Source organism: Podarcis cretensis (assembly GCF_951804945.1).
Source record: "Podarcis cretensis genome assembly, chromosome: 15".
NCBI lineage: Eukaryota > Metazoa > Chordata > Lepidosauria > Squamata > Lacertidae > Podarcis > Podarcis cretensis.
This window is the reverse complement of record NC_137185.1, coordinates 13,037,364-13,056,601: the sequence shown is the minus strand read 5'-3', so window position 1 is coordinate 13,056,601 and position 19,238 is coordinate 13,037,364. Positions and strand designations below refer to the sequence as shown.

Genomic DNA, 19,238 nt, shown 5'->3' with positions numbered 1-19,238 from the left:
TTTCATAGAAGAAAAACTGAGAATGTTACCTTGCAAACTGATGCCTCAGTGGGACCTTCAATGTGTACCATTCCAGTTGCAAGTCCTACATTGGTCCACATAAATTCACTCAAAAGTCTTAGGCTGGAGCCACAAGTGTACAAGCTTACATTTTACACTCCCTGTCTGCATTAACATATTGTGAATGGTTCAGTATCTATTTATTCAGATCACCAGCCAGTACTAAAGATGACTCATACTAACAGAGTTTTAATAGAGGCATAAACTGAATATATTATGTTTTCGGCCCCAGTATAATACTTCACATTCTGCTGTTCTTAGGAATAGTAATATTCGAATAACATCCTTTCTCTTCATCCCACATACTTACTTTTCCAGATACATCCCTCTGAAAATAGGCTTCCCAAATCTTTACATAGCAAGTAAAGAGGGAGTGTAGAGAAGGCACATTAAGAAGCTCCAAAGAAAAGACTACCTTAAGGATCTTTACATTCTGGTATAAACGGGCTAGGTGAGGGCCAATAAACAGAAGCTTATTCCAGACAAGACAGAGCTGATTCTGATCAGAAGGGAACAGACTGCAGAACAGGGATGCAGTCCATTTGGGATGGGATAGTACTTCCCTTGAAGAATCTGGTTCACCATCTGGAGGTACTATTGTATTTGGATACACAGGTGGCAGTGATGGCCCAAAGGGTCTTTGCCCATCTTAGGCTAGTATGTATCTTTTGTGAGGATGTCAGATCTGGCAACAGTAACATATTCTTTAATTACATTCAGGATGTATTATTGTAATGCACCCTATATGGGTTTCCTTTTGAAGAGTGTTAGGAAATTTTAAGTGATCCAGAAAATGGTTGGAAAGATGTTAATGGGCCCATGGGATAACATTACACAAGCCTATCCAGCCTGGTGCTCTGCAGGATGCACTGGCTGTGGATGAATGGAGTTTTAGTCCAAAACTAGGCACCAGTATAGTGAAGACTGTAGCAATGATTCTCCAACATCAACTTCGTTGGACTGGTCACGTTGTGCGGATGTCTGATTATCGTCTTCCAAAGCAACTACTCTATTCCAAATTTTAAAATGGAAAGTGTAATGCTGGTGGTCAACAAATCTAAAAAAATGTAGTATAAACACCGACAACTGGGAAACACTGGCCTGCGAGCGCTCCAGTTGGAGAACAGCCTTCACCAAAGGTGTCGTGGACTTTGAAGACACTCGAACTCAGAACCCAAGGGAGAAACGTGCTAAGAGGAAGGCATGCTTGGCAAATCCACACCATGATCAACCCCTGCCCAGGAACCAATGTCCCCACTGTGGAAGGACGTGTGGGTCCAGATTTGGCCTCCACAGTCACTTACGGACTCATTGTTAAAACGGACTCATTGTTTCTGGAAGACAATCTTACTCGGCTACAGGTGATTGCCAAAGAAGATACCTATCCAGCATCAGCTGTACTAGTTGCCAATTTGTTTACAGGTTTCACAGTGTTAGTAATTCTTTTTAAATCCCTAAGTGGCTTGGGTCCTGGATACCTGAAGGACCACCTTCTCATGTAACAGCCTGCCTACTGCCTAAGATCTGATGAAGTGGTCCTTCACACTGTCCTGCCTATGATGGAAGCACCATTTTCTGTTATGAGGTACTTTGTGATGTATATTATTAGATGAGTAGCGTAGACATTCTCATAGAAATAAATCCATATTGCCATGATAGGTATTGTCAGTCACATAACCCTAAATTCTGTGTTGCTACTTGATTCTCAGGTACCAAGTGTTTGGTACTGTTTGCTAGCTCCGCCCTTTTCTTGGGAAGAGACAGCTGACTATTGTATCACTCTTCAGGATTAATGCAGTTTACTCTACCATAGGGCTGTATTTGAATGGTATGAAGAAATTACCTATGATCCAGGATGCAGCAGCTGAACTCCTGACCATTGTAGCCAGAGAGAACATTATGTAGCTATTATTAAGGAATAACACGTACCTTGGTTTTTGAACAGCTTCGTTTTTGAACATTTTGGTTCCCAAACACTGCAAACCCAAAAGTGAGTGTTCTGGTTTTGGAAGCCACATGTCTGATGGAACTTCTGTGGCTTCCGATTAGCTGCAGGAGTTTCCTGCAGCCAATCAGAAGCCGTGCTTTGGTTTCCGAAAATTTTGGAAGTCGAACAGACTTCTGGAATGGATTCCGTTCAACTTCCGAGGTAGGACTGTATTGCCCATTTGCCTTCATGTCAAATTTAAAGTGCTAGTAATTACACTCAAAACATGAAATAGTATTTATCCTTTATCAAATATGTCTCCCACACCTGCATCTTCTAAAAATCTGCAGATGAAGCCCTGCTCTATGTGTCTTCACTGGTGGAGATGTGTAAAGTGGTAGTTTTTCTGTTTTGGCTCAGCTTCTTTAGGAACTCAATCCTTTGGGCCTGTCCAATTCACTCCTTGTTTTAGAACAATTGTTAAGACCTTCCTGCTTCAGAAGTCCTTTTTATTTTTTTACTGAACAGTAGAAAAAACTTTTATTGCATTGTTAGTTTAATCTGATTTGTTGGTTTTACAATCTATTGTTTTAGAGCTGTTTTACTTTTCTGTTAATTATTGCAAACTTCTTTGAGAGCCCAGCAGTAGTGGATAAGTGGAATAAGGATATAAGAAGAAACTTGCTAGAGGCCCACCTGGTTCAAAGGCCCACCTGGTTCAACCCATGTGTTCTGACAGTGGCCAGCCAGATGCCTACAGAAAGCCTTAAGACATGACCTGAGCACAACAGCACTCCAGCACTTGTGGTTCCCAGCAACTGGTATTCACTGCCTTCAAAGGTGGAGGCAGAACATTAATTCTATCCTTATCCCCCATTAATTTGTGTAATCCTCTTTTAAAGCCATCCAAGTTGCTGGCCATCACTACATCTTGTTGAACGGAATTATGGGAGCAAATTCCACAGTTCAAATGTGTGCTGTGTGATGAAGCACCTTGTCTGTCCTAAATCTTCTAACATTCAGCTTCATCCGACAGTCCTGGGCTCTAGTATCAAGAGAGAGGAAGAAAAATGCCTGCCTATCCACTTTCTCCACATCATATAGAATCTTATGCACCTCTATCATGCCCCTCATTACCTGACTTTTTCCTAAGGAGATGCAAGTAACATAAATATGTTGTATTGTATTGTATTGTATTGTATTGTATTGTAATGCATAATATACATTTTATTTTAATGTAAAAATATGTAGCTGATGTAGCTTATGATAGCACCACATAAAATTTGATTTTCAAAAGTTGGGCACATCCTTATCCAGGTACCGTAAATCCCATTAGCACACTTCAATAGTAGTGTCACACCAGCTAAAATGCTGTTTCATTGTACAGAAAGAGCACTTCTGCTACCACATGGGACCTGCATGTATGCACGCGCGCGCGCACACACACACACACACACACTCTTCCTTCACACTCACACTTCTCCCTCAAAATTCAACTCCACAACCCAACACTACAGAGTCTTTTGACTCTCATTACAGTTTGAAAGCACGTCAAAGTGCAAGTAGATAAATAGGTACCGCTCTGGCGGAAAGGTAAACAGCGTTTCCGTGCGCTGCTCTGCTTCGCCAGAAGCGCCTTAGTCATGCTGGCCACATGACCCGGAAGCTGTACGCCGGCTCCCTTGGCCAATAAAGCGAGATGAGCGCCGCAACCCCAGAGTAGGTCATGACTGGGCCTAAAGGTCAGGGGTCCCTTTACCTTTACTCTCCAAGAAGAATTCAACCACTGGATCTGTCTTGTTCATTTCACCAAAGGCTTACAGGTCAACCACAACTTCAGAAACATGGGATAACCCAGGGCTGCGAATGTGCAACTGCCAACAGCATGAAGCTGAAGGAAAAGGGAACTGAGGCTGCCCACTGTGCAGAAGGGGGGAAAGCTTGAAGTGTTTGTTGCATGGAACATTGGACTCACTTTTGCACAGGGCTTAGTAGGCTAAAGGAATGGGCTGTATATGGCTGCAAAAAGGGGGTGGTGGTGGTGGTGGAATATTTTGCCAGCAATGATTTTAAGATCAACTCTAATTTGAATGTTGGATTTCCAATCCACAAAAATTAATGCCACAATAAACGTTATTATTTTAAAGTGCTACAAACTCAGGAGATTCATCATGAGGGGAGTAAGACAGAAAAACACAGAGCGCTTGAGGTGAGGATTGAAGGGAGTAGCTACTGAGGGTAGAAACCAGTAGGCTGGGGGGGGGGTGTGTAGTATTGCAAGGTGATGCCTGTAGTGGTGGGGCAGGAAAATGATAAATTACTGGGTGTGGGTGTGTGTGCTAGAGAGAGAGAGAACCAGTAAAGCACAAGATGGGGGAGAGAAACAGTCCTAAAGATAGGATGAAACTGTTAAGGATAAACCAGTAGGCTGGGGGGGGGTGCATTGAAGTAATTGCAAGGCAATGCCTTTGACGTGGTGGGGGGCAGGAGAAAGATAAATTACGGGGCGGGGAGGATAAAAGAGAAATAAAATAAAGCACGAGACAGGGAGAAGACTGATAAGGAGATAGCACTGCGAGGAGGGGGGAGGGAGAAGTAAGGGTTAGGGAAGCAAAAGAAGGAGTTGCATGGGGATGCCTGTCGTGGTGGGGCAGGAGAAGATACATTACTGGCGGGGGGGAGAGAAGAATAAAGTAAAGCACGAGATTGGGTGGGGGGGTGAAATAGTCCTTTGATGTGGAGGGAGGAGACTGCTAAGGAGAAACCACTGGGGGGGAGGTAAGGGAAGTGACAATTTAAAAGGTGGGGGGGCACGAACAGGGGGTGTCAGGGGCTTGATATTGGGGAGAGGGGAGAACCCCCCGTGGGGGTGGGGCTACACTTCCGCCGCCCCCCTTCCAAGCCTCCCTGGCCTGCATCCCCAGCGCCATCTGCCCGCCCCCCACAGACACACACGCGACCCCCCAGGCCCAGGCAAGCCTTCGCAGGCCGCGCCCGGACTTCCCCTCCTCGTCCTCGTCCTCACCTTCGGTCGACGACTCTTCTGCCGCCGCCCCGGGCTGGGCCATGGCTGAGCCAGCTCACGCCGAGGCCGGGCCCGCTAAGTCAGGCGAGGGGAGCGGAGCGAGCACAACAGGGGCCGCCGCCTCAGCCTCAGCCTCCGCCGCCGGCCCTGGGCCGCCTCAGCCGCCTCATCCTGACAGGCAAAAGGGGCGGGCGAGGAGCTGGGGGGCGGAGGAGGAGAGTGAGGGGGAGCTCTGCGCATGCGCCGGGTGGCCAGCGTCTGAGGGGAGGCTGGCGGGCTGCGGGAGGGGAGCCTCAGCTGGGGAGGTTTATAACCACGGGGAAAGCCGGCTTTGGGGGAGCTGTGGCTGGCAAGGACTCCCGGGGCGGGGCGTGGGGGGGTATTTTTTTCAAAAGGAAGAAGTACACGCGTACAAAAATTAAGGGCGCATTCACACGTTACGCGCCATGGGTCTCAAAAGCCCGAGTGACAAACATTAAGCGCGGGGGAGCATTCTTCAAACTGCAGGGGGGGTGGGGAAATAGAGGCTGGGGTTTTGCAAATTTGCTCACAAAATAGGGGTTCTTTCACATGGTAAAACTGCACTAGGGTTTACATGGCATTATAGAATTGTGGAGTTGGAAGGGACCTTGAGGGTCATCCATTCCAACCCCCTGCAATGCAGGAATCACAGCCATGACTGATGGCCATCTAGCCTCTGCTTAAAAACCTCCAAGGAAGGTGAGTGAAACAGCTGTTACCCTCAGAAAGTTATTCCTGATAATTAGTCAGAATTTCCTTTATTGTGACTTGAAGCCATTGGTTCAGGTCCTACCCTCCTTAGCAGGAGAAAACAAGCTTGCTCCATCTTCCATGTGATAGTCTTTGAGATATTTGAAGATGACTTGGTTATCTCCTGTCAGTCACCTCTTTCTCCCCTTGTGGGGTCTGTTCACAAGAAGAACTGTGACTCTAAAGAAAAAGCATGGCAAGGTGGCAAGTTAGTTTAATCCTGTGTGAAAATAATTACCAAGCAGGTGTGGCAATATTTTTGTTTGCACCATAATTCTCTTCCATTCAAATTTACTCTGTTGACACAACAAAATGTCCATGTTTTGCCAAATACATTTATGTCAATGGGCTTACGTGAGTCTAATGTGTGTTGGACACTGGTCAGTGTGTTTGAAAAACAGAGTGTGTATATGTACAGTGGTACCTTGGTTTACGAAATTAATCCGTTCCGGAAGTCAGTTCTTAAACCAAAGCGTTCTTAAGCCAAGGCGTGCTTTCCCATAGCAGCGGAGGACTCAATTTACACTCAACAGGAAGCGGAACATGTTCAGTTTCTAAGGCATAGTTCAGAAACCAAAACACCTACTTCCGGGTTTGCAGCGTTCTTAATCCAAGTTGCTCATAAACTAAGCTGTTCTTAAACCAAGGCACCACTGTACTCCCAATGCAGACATAGGAGACTATACCAAAGCTTTAGGGTCCCTTATTTTAGGAAGTTTATCTAGCAACCACAGTCTGACCCTTCTGACTATTCTACTTTGTGAAATGTGTCATCTGTCGTAGTTTTGCTTGGAATCCCCCTAACTTCCCTACAGTATTGTAACAAATCTTTGAATAGTTCAGTGCCCTTACTTACATCTTTCAGGTTGCATCTCACAAACACCCAAAGACCACGTCTGGTATTTCCTATACACTTGGTCTTAATGACCACATACTAGAGTAAAAGCGTGCAAATGCACTGCTAAGCAGAAACAGGCCCATAGTGACTTTATGATTTTTCTGCTTTGGAAATGTAGGACATTCTTCCGCAGTTGAAAATCTTTGCAAGTACCATCGGGAAACCATGCTATTCCTGTCCTCTTGTTTAAAAGGTTCCATGTGGTGTATGGCTCAGAATAGATGGAAAGCAGATAAGTGTGTCTATGTGTGTACCCCCAAAAGTATGCTGTCTACAAGTTCAGATACAAACACATGATCATGGCCTCATTTGAAAGCTGCCTTATTAAATTTCTCTTTTTTCTTCTTCTTACCAGGCCAGGATGGAGGATGGGGTGGTGATGTTTGTGTACGTGTAGAAAGGCGGCTTCTGTATATAATTGTAAAATGCTTAGGGTTGCCATATTTTAAAAAGTGAATATCTGGACACAAAAGTTGTTGGTTTTTGAGCTTTTTTATAATATAAACCAAACTAGTTGAGCTTTTTGAGCTATTTTTCATGAAATTCACCAAGATCTACATTACTGAAATGGGCTGTTATGCCTACAGATTTCCCCAGACCTTCAGCGATTTCTGCCTGGACATATGGAAACCCTACATTTGCTGCTGTGCCCACTTGACCTGCAAGCTTACAAATTCTTGGCATGTGAGCTACAAAAGGTTGCCTAGAAAGGAATGTTCCCCACTCCTGATCTAGAAGCTCTTAGAATAACATGGGGTGGGGGTGGGGGGTAAAGCAGACCCATCTGATAGGTTTCCTAACCCTTATTGCTGAATTATTGAGTTATTGAGAACTCAAACCTTAGGCACTATTTTGTGACATTATAAAGGTAAAGGGACCTCTGACCGTTACGTCCAGTCGCGGACGACTCTAGGGTTGCGGTGCTCATTATAGTTGACCTAATAAAGGTATTGCCCCAAAGTGAGTTTTAGACTTTTGTTAGCTTGTTCTGTGCAGCTGTACAATCAATCATTATAATGTGCCTCTTTATTTTAAATTTTATTGTGTGAACTGGTTACAAAACTTTTATGGACATAAACAAGAAACCAGAACAAACTTCAGCTGTAGTTGAACATGAACTGGGATCAAAATTGTTAGAATTTGACTCCCTCAATAAAATATGGAATTGCTCAGCAAAGGGGTAGGCATCCATATGATTTGCAGATCAGCTCTATTTTGGGGGAAAGGGGAAGTGAATGGTGTGCATTACAGATCTTTGTGTCTTATGTGGCATTCTCAAAGCCTACCAAGTTCTTCCCCTTTTTGTTCACTGTGGGAAATACAGATGCAAGCAGAAGAAATCATAGAATTGAAGAGTTGGGAGTTGACTTACTGTCTGGCGCACCATCATTGCACAAGAAAAGGCCCTTGATGTTCCACGGGCCGTGGTTTCCTTGAATCTTTTCCCACAGTGCAGCACAGCAGCCACTTTTATCCTTAATAGTAAGCCATACTTCTTTGCTTAATAAACCGTGGTGTGCACAAGCTAGGTGCTGGTGGATATAACCCACTCATGCAGGAACAAACAAACCAAGGTGTAGCCAGTTTAGCCTGATAGTTACCCATACCCCTCCAACATCCCACTGATCAAAATTGGAATGCTTGTTTTTTTTTTTATCTGAGCTCTCACGGGAGTCAGCTGTTTTGCACAAGACCAAAAAACAAGTGTCTTTTGGTCCAGTACTCTGCCACAAGCCAGCTATGTTATGCGAGAGTGTGAGAACAAAAACAAGGATCTTTTGGTCCCAAGCTCTTGCGAGAGCTAGCTGATGAATGTGAGACCAAAAAACGAACAGCACTTGGTCCAGTGCTCTGGTGCAAGCCAGCTGAAAGAGCAAGACAAAAAAAGAGTGTCTTTTGAACCTCAGACCTGGTGGCCAGATGTGGCCCTTTAAGCTTCTCTGTCTGGCCCTTGGGACTCTCCTCAGGTTACTCCCCCTTCCCAGCTACATCCTCACCAACCCTGCTTTGTACTCTCCATGTTTTTGTTGGGCTAGAATGTGTCCTTGGTCTGAGATAAGACATACTGGGAAAGGGTGTATGTGTGTTTATAGACCAGCCTACTGTACAAAGTTAAAATTTACTTTTGCCTCTGGCCCTGCTCGCCACTGGTATGAGACCCATTGAAGTGAATGTGGGCTGAAAAGGGTTTCTCACCCCTGATTAAGCTAAGAACTTCTATTTTATGTATTGCATTTATATCCCACTCTTTTCTCCAAGGCGCTCAAGGTGGCATACACAGTTCTCCCACTCCTCACTGAATCCTCACAACAACCTTATGAGGCAGGTTAGGCTGAGAGTGATTGTCCCAAGGTCACCCAGTGAGCTTCATGCTGAGTGGGGCTTGGAACCCTGGTCTCCCAGTATCTCATCCGACACTCAAACCACTACACTACATGCATGCCACTTCCACTGCTGTAAAACTGCTCCTTTAAGTGTAAACCTGAGGAATCCAAACTCTTTTTTAAAAAATAAATAAATGCGTTAGGTAGAAAGCAAAAGACCAGGAATGTGTGTGTGTGTGTGTTTAAATGGGTATTTCTTTTATCTTTGCAGCAGCGTTCCTCCTGCTTTTAAGTGATCAGCAGCATCTCCTCTCTGTCTCGGTTCTCATTCACCAACTTGGTGATGCCCTTGAGGTACTTCACAAATTCCATCCGGAAATCTTCAGGATCTTCTTCGAGGCTAGAGTGGACCACCTGCAGCCTGTTCAGCGGTGGAGCTTTGAAGTTTAAGAAGCAAACCATTAAAACTATTGGCAATTCTGACAAAACAACAAACATAGGTAAGAGACAGGAAAGCAAGGCATCAGGGTCTTACGCAAGGTGAGATTCTCCGGGTCCATTGCACTGCCTGGCTTGTGATGCGAAATGAGCAGGCACTGGCTCTCCAACAGCTGCTGCTGTTGCACAAAACAGGAGTGCCACATTTCAATCTCCTTCAAATGGGTGGGCGAGTCTTGGTTGAAAACAATGACGACCCCATGGGAATCTTTCATCAGTGCTGGCCAGCAAGTCTCGAATCTGGAAGCGCAACAGAGAAACGGCACGGCTGGCATCACCTGTGTACAGTTCTGGTCACCTCACCTCCAAAAGGATATTGTAGAGTTGGAAAAGGTCCAGAGAAGGGCCACCAAAATGATCAAGGGGGTGGAACGACTCCCCTATCAGGAAAGCTTGCAGTGCTTGGGACGTTTTAGTTTAGAGACAGGGTGAGAAAGAGATGATACGATAGAAGTTTATAAAATTATACATGGCATGGAGAAAGTGAATAGAGAGAATTTTTTTCTCCTCTCGTTACCCTAGAACTCATGGACATCCAATGAAGCCAAAAGCTGGAAGATTTTTTCAGGACAGAAAAAAAGGAAAGTACTTCTTCATGCAGCAAATTGTGGAACTTTCTCTCCCAGGAGGCAATGACGGCCACCAACTTGGATGGCTTGAAAAGAGAATTGGACTAATTCTTGGAGGATGAGACTATCAATTCCTACTAGCCATGATGGCTCTGCTCTGCCTCCATAGTCAGAGGCAGCAAAGCTTCTGAATACCAGTCGCTGGAAACAAAGGGAGAGGAGAGTGCTCTTGTGCTCAAGTCCCGCTTGCAGGTTTCCTACAGGCACCTGATTGGCCAATGCAAGAACAACATGCAGGACTAGATAGGCCATTAGCCCAATCTAGTAGGGCTCTTTGTAGGTTCTTACCTACCTTTATCATTTTTTTGCTTTAAAAAAATCTCAGTTGAGATTCTGCAGCTGCTTTGCACATACTGGGCTGTATCCAACTAAGTAATTATTGTAAGCAGAATGATTTCCGCCTGCACAATGGAAATTCCCTTTCCCCTGCTCCCGCTGCATGTCCCTACCCCTCTTCTTCCAACCCTGCATAATATATTTAGGGGCAATACAAGGAATGCGCAGAGAAGAGAAGTTCCATTGTGCAAACAGGCCACCAAATCCGTGCCTTGTCTGGCATTCATTTTTTAGAAAGGGGTTCACCAACCACAAACTAGAATGCCCCTTACACAAGTGCATGTTTCCAACATGCCCAGAGTACCCTCTGCTTCTTAAATGATCAAAAATAATGGTAGGGCTTTGCCCCAACTTCTCGTGAATAGCCTCCCCTCCCCTTCCTTAACTAAGGCTTGGTGTAGCGTTTGAATTACACCAACTTACTCTGAGGAAGTTGGCAGGATACATAAGTGATCCACTTACTTTTGATCTCCTCCACAATCCCACAGTTCAAACCGACACCCTGCTCCTTTGCCGTTTCCACCGAAATTTGGCATCTCGTATTCTAGGATCCTAGAATTTAAAAATACATATTTTATACAAATCAATAAGGCTGGCATTCTTTGGGCCTACCTGAAGGACAGAGCTCCCATCCATATTTGCTGGTCCCTTTTTCCAATGTCAGTTCTTAGTTACCCATGCTGTGTGCGTGTTTCGTAATTGTATTTTCGTGTGTCTAAAGATGAAACCCATCCCCACTCACCTGGGAATAAGTCCCATTAAATTCAACAGAACTTACTTGTGAGGGGACATATTTAGTTAGGAATGTGCTTTTAGCTTTGTAAGCCACCTTTGTAAGCACTGTGCCTTGAAAGGCATGTTAAAAAAAAATTATTAAAGTAAAAAATCTCACAGCCCCAAATTCCATCCAGCCTCTGCATTTGGCTTACTTGGCACTGGAGCAGCTGCCCACTGTTATGAGGCATTCCCCCTTCCCCCATTTCATGTACCATTTTAAGACTTTACTAGTAACCCACACATACTGAACTGTGTAACAAATACCAACACTTCAACTTGAAGAAGGCCTGGTTGGTTAGATGTGAAGAGAAAACCAAGAAGTTGATGTCAAGGAAATCTTGTAGATTTTGCAACCATGCTGTTTTGCAAGGATGGAGAACTTCTTGTGAACCTCCAGATGCTGGACTCCAACTCCCATCAGCCTCAGCTAGCACAGCCAGCAGTCAGGGATGATGGGGGCTGTATTCCAGCAACTTCCAGAGGGTACCAGGTTCTGCACCCTGTTGTATGGAGGGGGGGGGAATCCATGTTTTGCTAGCAGTTCCACTCTACCTGCTTGAAACTCACCTTACTGCATGTGTTGGGAGGTAACTACCAATGCCTTCAGTGCTCTCTGACAAGAAGTTTGCCAAGACAGACTTTCCAGCCTATCACAAGTGAATACAGAAGCAAGATTAGCAATAGAACATAGGAAGCTTCCTGCTATCAAGTCAGACCATTGGTCCATCTAGCTCAGTATTGTCGGCACTGACTGGCAGTAGCTCTCCAGTCTCTGAAAGGGGTCTCTTTCAATCCTACCTGGAGGTGACAGAAACTGAACCAGGGAGCTTTTGCATGCAAAGTATGTTTTCTGACCCCTAAGCTATGATCCTCCCCAAATCTTAAGATCATCTTTTTATTTGTTATTTCATAAATTTTATATAGCACTCGATTGGAAAACAGAACCTCAAAGCAGTTTACAGAAAGAATAATACAATTAACTTTGCAGTAAAACAATTCAAAACAACTCGGTAAAACATTCAAATAATAACTAAAATTGGTGATAACCTAAAACAGATCAAAACACACGCAAACATTCTACAAATTTGGGTAAGCTAGTCTAAACAAGAATGCTTTTAGCAGGTGCTGAAAAGAGTACAGTGAAGGCACCCACCTGATGTCAATAAGCGGGGAGTTCCAAAGTGCAAGAACTGCCACGCTAAAACATAAATTTATTATAAATGCAGAAGGAGTATTAGGCAGCACCTGTAACATTGCTAGTTCCACAGACTGAAGCGGGCATATATGAGGAAAGGCGATATTGCAGGTAAACCAGTCCCAAGCTGTTTAGGGCTTTATATAGTAACACCTTGCGATATGACAGTAGCAAATTGACAAGCTGCACAGGTGTTATATGCGGACATGGTCTCACTCCTACCAGCTACACTGCTGCAGGATCCTGAACTAACTGCAGCTTCCAAAACAAACACAGAGGAAGTGCCACAGAGAGCACATTGTAGTAATAAATAGATGTTAATGAGATGAGATGGACACCGATATGCCACGGTTTTGTCTCTAAACCCCTAAAAACAACGTGGTGTGTGCAGTTCTATTAACAGTTATTAGCCCGGCGTTTAACAGAACCTCCATGTTCAGAGGCAGTGTACCAGAAAACCAGGTGCTCAAAGCAAACAGCCAGGAATAGCTCCCTCCATCACGTCAGGGTATACAAAGGCATTCTGCTGGAAACGAAATACTGGATTTGTCCTAATCTGAAAAAGTCAAGAAGAAGCTTTGCCCCTATGGTTCACAGCGCTTTTAAGGGCTGGGGAGGCGACTGTAAGACCGTGGGGAGCTTTCCTTTCCTCCAAAAGGGACCCCAGGCGCTCTTTCGCTCACTCACCTCGCTGGGGCCAACGAAAAGTATCTTCACCTTCAGCATCGCCCCGTCGGACTAGGCCGCATAGCCTCGGCCTCGCGTAGAAAACCAAGCCGAGCAAACGGCCGAAAGGGCGGGTCAAATGATGCCGGCTGACTCCGCCCAACCCAGCGACGCGACGTTGCCAGGCGCGGTTGCTAAGGGCGGAGAGAAGGCTGAGCCCCGGCGGAGAAAAGGGGAGACGGCTCGTTTCAAAGCAGCCGGGTATTTCCCTGTTTACAAAGGGTTGACTCCTTAAAGCCCAGTCTTGCACGTGTGAACGACCACTGTGTTCAAATGGGATTTATTTCTAGGTCAATGTGCATAGAATTCCGACCTTAATTAGGGAGGACTTACATTTGTTTACTGACAGGTATGCCCCATTGGGTTCAGTGGGGCTTATTCCCAGGTAAATGTATATAGGATCGCCACCCTCCCTGGTGGTAATGTGTCTTCTGGAGTACAACAGGCGTGTGTCCTGTACAAAACATAGAATTAAGAAAATTCTGAGACCAGGACTTTGTTTCTAGTAGCAGAACTGAGTGACACTCCCAGCCCCCAAATCCCCAAACTTTCTTCATTTCTGCAGTATAATTTAGTGTGTGCATATCATTTGTTGTTGCAATTGTTAAATGATTGGGAGGCAGAATCCTCATCAATCTGCAAATCACCCACAGATCTGCCAGTAAACCATAGCTGTCAACGTTTCCCTTTTTTAAAGGGAAATTCCCTTATTCCGAATAGGATTCCTCGCAAGAAAAGGGAAAAGTTGACAGCTATGCAGTAGACCCAGACCTATCCTTAGCTCCACACACACACACACAAACACCCAGTCTGGAAATTACTCAGTAGTATGGTAGTATGTTGGGGATATTTATTAATTATTTTATTTGAGATATTGATGTACTGTTTTTCAGGTAGACCTCACATAGCATTTCCCAAAAGAACATTACAACAGTCACCTTTTTTTAAAAAAGGTTATAGTAAAAGAGAAAGATAACTTAGATCTGAGTAAACAAGTACAGAATTATGCTGTTAAATCCCTTGTTCACCAAGGTGAACTACTTATCATTAAAAAAAAACAAATCCCAAACTCTTACATAAAGAGAAGTTACTGTACTCCATAAATCTTTATTTTCCAAGTATTCAGAAGAATAACACCATACTTACAAGGCTATGTACAAGCAACAGTCTATTTCAAATTGATGAGAGGCTATCTAAACATTTTAGAAAGACGGAACATGTTAAAGGATGTTTTGTTTTGGTTGAAACTTAATCTGAAAGGTCCCCCCCCCTCCAATTACGAAAGAGCAACACATTAATCGGCATTTCATCAACCACACATTTATTTCATAAAATTTATACACCAGTTGATTGTATAAAAACCCCTCAAAGTGGTTTACAAAAAGGAGATATGAAGCACATGCTGATCAAGCTACAAAACAAAGGAGAGAAAAATCTGGAAGCTAATGCTAGTAAGATGCAATGAGCCCCTGTTCTTCCTCGCCACCTTAACTGGTTTTGAGCAATGCTTTTGTTATTCCAGGAGGCTCAATTTCCTGCATTAATAAGAAACTTTTATAAGACAAACTATGTGGAACACATTTAGTAGTACTGGGTAAAGGTAAAGGGACCCCGACCATTAGGTCCAGTTGTGGCCGACTCTGGGGTTACGGCGCTCATCTCGCTTTATTGGCCGAGGGAGCCGGCGTACAGCTTCTGTGTCATGTGGCCAGCATGACTAAGCCGCTTCTGGCGAACCAGAGCAGCGCACGGAAATGCCGTTTACCTTCCCGCCGGAGCGGTACCTATTTATCTACTTGCACTTTGACGTTCTTTGGAACTGCTAGGTTGGCAGGAGCAGGGACCGAGGAACGGGAGCTCACTCCATCGCGGGGATTCAAACAACCGACCTTCTTATCAGCAAGTCCTAGGCTCTGTGGTTTAACCCACAGCGCCACCTGGGTAGCAGTACACTAATAGAAGTAGTCCTCTTGCTGCTGCTATAGCTGTTTTCGTTAAATTTTTAAATGCGCTACATGCTCTGTGCGCTATGCTAATGTAAAAAAATCTACTTAGAGCACAGTTAACATGCTATTTCCTCAAGACTGCAAAATGTGTGGAAGATTTTCTTTTCCTGTTCGATGTCATTAATTATATACTGAGTGAAAAACACTTAGGGGTTTTTCCAGTCTGCTCTCTTAGGCCTTGTAGTTTTTCCTTGCGTGTCTACTAGCTTTTTTCCTTTCATACATTACCACTGATTTTCATGTAGCATATTCCCTTTAGAGTTTACCAGAGACTAAATTCATTCAAAGTATAACACTGTACATTGCAAAGTAATATTAGAAAGGTGTGTGTTTGATGCAGCAACTGTCAGTATCAAATTCCATGGACCAACAGTAGCACCTAGTGGCGGAACAGACTTAAATTCATTTCCTTTTCCTCCGTTCGCCTTTAACCTGATATGACTGGCAGTTTTTCTCTGTGTCCTCTGGGGATTGGCCGCTTGTCCAGCCCCCCTGTCCTGTTCTGTTTTCTGCTAAAATGGAAGGTGAAATCTGAATTTGCGTTTTCCCCTCAGTTATACACCACCATTGCATTCTCTGGTGTGGTTGTGTGCAGTATGCAGAATCTGTTGCCCGCCCAGCCTAGTCTGGGTGGCCTGCACACGTCCCAGACTGTTGCATCTAAACTCTCCCAGTACATATACTTTCTCTCTTTTTCTTTTAAAAGGAGTGAGTCGGCTGCCTGGTGACGGGCGGTGCGTTCAACATCCTGATACGGCTCCCCTGTGGGAACTTGATACATCCTGAGAAATAACAGTTTTGTAAAGTTCAGCTCCATGGCGGTCTCAGTCGTCATTTGCTTCTGGGGCAGCTCGTTCATCTACCAGGCTCCCTTGACACTCTCACATTTGCGATTTTGGGGAGTGGGGGAGGTCGGGACAGGGGATGACAGAGATGGTGGGACAGGAGGACCTCCTATTGCAGCTCATCTTTCAGTTGCTGCAAAAGGAAAAAGTCGTCCTCACCAGCATCTATCATCATTAAGGTTGTCATAGGTAGCCCTGGTTAACCCTTCCTTGTCCAGCTGCACCCACCCCCAAGTGCTTTCTAGGCAGCTGTTAGACTTTTAAAAAAAAGCAATTTGGCACCCATGGAATATTTTTCTTTTTTTCTTTCTTTCTTTATAGCATTTGCACTCCAGTCTTCTGCCAAAAAGCCTCCCCAGAGTGGCTTACATACATTCAGTTGAAAGAAGACAGCACCCATCAACCTCTTGGGGGCCCTTAGCCAATCACGGCTGAATGGGAAACATTTGATAGGGAAGGAGAGAGGTTGGGAAAGGTTGACAGCCTGACTGGGGAAGTAACTAGAGAGCTCTTTCACCTGTGACAAACAGCTTCCATGACTTTTTGCGTTGTTTTGCAACACACACACACACACACACACACACACCCCTGCAAAAGTGGTCTGACCAGAAAGGGCAGAGAAATATCCTCATGAAAACCATTGCTTGCTTCCAGTCCCAGACCTCTGTTAGGGCTCTCCTAGACCACAGGCGAAGAGCAACGGGGACAGCATTCAGCAGCAAATGAAGGGACTACAGCTAAATCAGCCTAGACTCTATAAGCCAAGTCAGAATTTTCTGCTCTTGACCGATTGCCAGGATTATAGGCACTGAAGGATGCAAAGCAGAAAGAAGCGGGGGGAAAGAAGGAAAATATTGGTGAGTCGGGTTTTTTATCATCCTCTGGTCCATACAGAAGGGGAGGACTGATGCTTCATAGTAAAGCATTTGATTTGCTTGCAGAAGTCCCCAATAGCATCTCCAGTTAAAAGACCCAAGTTCCAGGAGAGCAGAAAGACAACTGCTGTCTCTGCCCCAGGCGCTGGATATTGTCAGTCGGAACAGACAATACGGGGCTGGATGGACAAATGTATGGTGTGATGTGAGACAGCTTCCCGTGTTTAAGAGCGTGCAAATGTCACACACACCCAGGGGCTACACCGCAAGTGCAGCCACCTTCTACAATGTATGTTCTGCGAAGGCAAAAGCATCAATGCAGCATGCTGTACCACCACGGCTCACAAAGGTAATGGAAATCCCTTACAGGCTTACAATTGAAAATCCACGACGCAAAAGGAAAAGGGAAAAGGAGGGCAGAGGGAAATGGAAATTCAGGCACAAGATCTCTCTTGCAAGAGGATACCCCCCCCCCCCAGCCTGAGCTGATGGACCTGCTGCCCCCCATTTTCTTCACATGTGAACACGTAAAGACCATACCCTCCAACACCTTGACTGCCAAAACCGGCAGGTCATGTGACCTGTGTGAGATCACAGAGCCTGAAATACATTTTTTTTTCAGGCCCATGTTCTGGGGCGCCACCTGAGGTTGTGGTCCCCCAAAAAGTGCTATTTTCCTGAGTGAAAGTGCTTTCTTCTGAGTGAGAGCTCAGTGCGAAATCATGCGAGATCATGGCACCCCCAAATGGTTGCCGTGCTCTTGCACAAGAAAACTGAATGCCCCATTTTTTCCCAGGACACTTGCAGGGTATGGAAGATCGATCTGTCCCCCTGTTAGAAAAAAACTGTATCACTTAACATGCAGGTACTGTTAATATTCCTGGAAGGATTTTATTTGTGGTGTAGAATTTAGAGGGTTGGACTAGGGCATGGTAAACCAGGGTTCAAATTCCCCCTCGGCCTCTCTCAGTCTAACCTATCTGTTATGTACTGAAGTTCTCACCCTGGGCCAGCAGGGGAATACTGTAGATAGTTTTCACTCAGGTCCACATATGCAAATAAGGGATCGAAAGTGACGTTCAGTGATTGAATAGTTACAGAATGTTGTTACAGTTACATTGTACTGGAGCTCTATATAAGCAGGCTGACTGAACCCTTCAGTTCAGTTCTGTTCTGGCCTGCGAATAAACAAGAGCTGTTTGAAGAATTGCTGTGTCATCTGATATGTTCACCCACAACGTAACACTACCTCTCAGGGTTGTTGTGAGGATAAAATGAGGAGGAAGAGAACTATGTACTTAACATTGAGCTCTGTGGAAGAAAGCTGAAGTACAAATGTAATAATACTATAAGAAAAAAAGTTTCTATGATTTCTGTTTCACCTCATGCATGGTGTGATTATAAGAACCAAGCAGCCCCAGGAGGATCACAGGAATTGTTTGCTCCATGGTGACCTTTCCCCGTGGCTAGGGAAACTCGGCTCTCAAAATAAGCACTAGGATCCCACTGGGTTTTGTGTTGAAAGAAGCCTGATTCCATCGCTCTGTACTGCAATTGCAGCCATGATTGCTAAACCCAATTCACTTTTTAAAAAATCCCTTAAATATAGCAAAAGGTTTGAATGATGTACGTAGCAAGGAAAATGTAGAACATGATGCCAGACAGTATTTCTGAAGAAACAGGCGATAAATCAAGGAGGTGGCAGTTTTGTTCGCATATGATCACATCCAGACAACTCAAGAGTGGTATCTATAGAGCAAAGAATTGTCTGCGAGGAGATGGGATCTGGGTGGGGAGATAAAGCTCAGGCCAGGAGATAATACCAGACTGTATTTCAACTGTTAAGTTATGAAGCAAAGGGGATCCGGCCTCTCGTTTAGGTTTGCAGAAAGATCTCCCTGTGGCTCAGCCGAGATGCCTTTTAAAATGGTGAAGAGGATTAATCAAATTGATTCAGACAAAAGTCTGTGAAAAACAAGAGCATGAGAGAGAAATGCAAAGAGGGGAGGCTGTGTGTGAGGTGGCGGGGGGGAGGCAGAGGCTGATCTGGCAAAACTCTTGGCCTCCATGTGGAATAAGTTACTGGAGGGGGGTCCTGAGAATCCAGCCAAGCTGGATGCCTGGGAATGAAGTGATGGCAGATGGGCAAGGGGGGAGGGAGTTGGCAGCCTTTGGGAGATGCTCGGGCTGTAAGCCTGAGCAGAAGAGAAGCCGTGAAAGTCAATTGGTTTAAGAGACCAGCTATAGGATTCAATGCCCATCTTGGTTGTGAAATAAATTCAGTGTTAAAAGCGGTGGAAACGGATAACATTCACAAGAATAGGATGGGTCCTGAAAGCCACAGGT

The 19,238-nt window shown here is 44.8% G+C and overlaps 2 protein-coding genes across 4 annotated transcripts in view; both read right to left on the bottom strand.

Moving 5' to 3' along the window:
• RABEP1 (rabaptin, RAB GTPase binding effector protein 1) overlaps positions 1–5,194 on the bottom strand; it is a 53,493-nt gene extending 48,299 nt beyond the window's left edge. For all 3 annotated transcript variants that reach the window (XM_079955519.1, XM_079955520.1, XM_079955521.1), the window contains exon 1: positions 5,013–5,194. In XM_079955519.1, the coding sequence (XP_079811645.1) occupies positions 5,013–5,055 (43 nt within the window). In that variant the 5' untranslated portion in view covers positions 5,056–5,194. The remainder of the gene's footprint in view (positions 1–5,012) is intronic.
• A 4,004-nt stretch (positions 5,195–9,198) lies between these two features.
• On the bottom strand, positions 9,199–13,293 carry IFT22 (intraflagellar transport 22). The gene is made up of 5 exons (XM_079954452.1): positions 13,128–13,293; positions 11,813–11,892; positions 10,931–11,020; positions 9,541–9,743; positions 9,199–9,442 (listed from the first exon to the last, which is right to left on the bottom strand). The coding sequence occupies exons 1-5, from the start codon at positions 13,164–13,166 to the stop codon at positions 9,294–9,296; spliced, it is 561 nt and encodes a 186-aa protein (XP_079810578.1). The 5' UTR covers positions 13,167–13,293; the 3' UTR covers positions 9,199–9,293.
• Positions 13,294–19,238: the final 5,945 nt, after the last annotated feature.

Coding starts and splice junctions, on each gene's coding strand:
- IFT22 (XM_079954452.1), bottom strand. CDS start 13,166: ATGCTGAAGGTGAAGATACTTTTCGTTGGCCCCAGCGAG. Junction 9,744..10,930: donor GATTGTGGAGGAGATCAAAA/GTAAGTGGATCA, acceptor TTGCGCTTCCAG/ATTCGAGACTTGCTGGCCAG. Junction 9,443..9,540: donor CCCGGAGAATCTCACCTTGC/GTAAGACCCTGA, acceptor TAAACTTCAAAG/CTCCACCGCTGAACAGGCTG.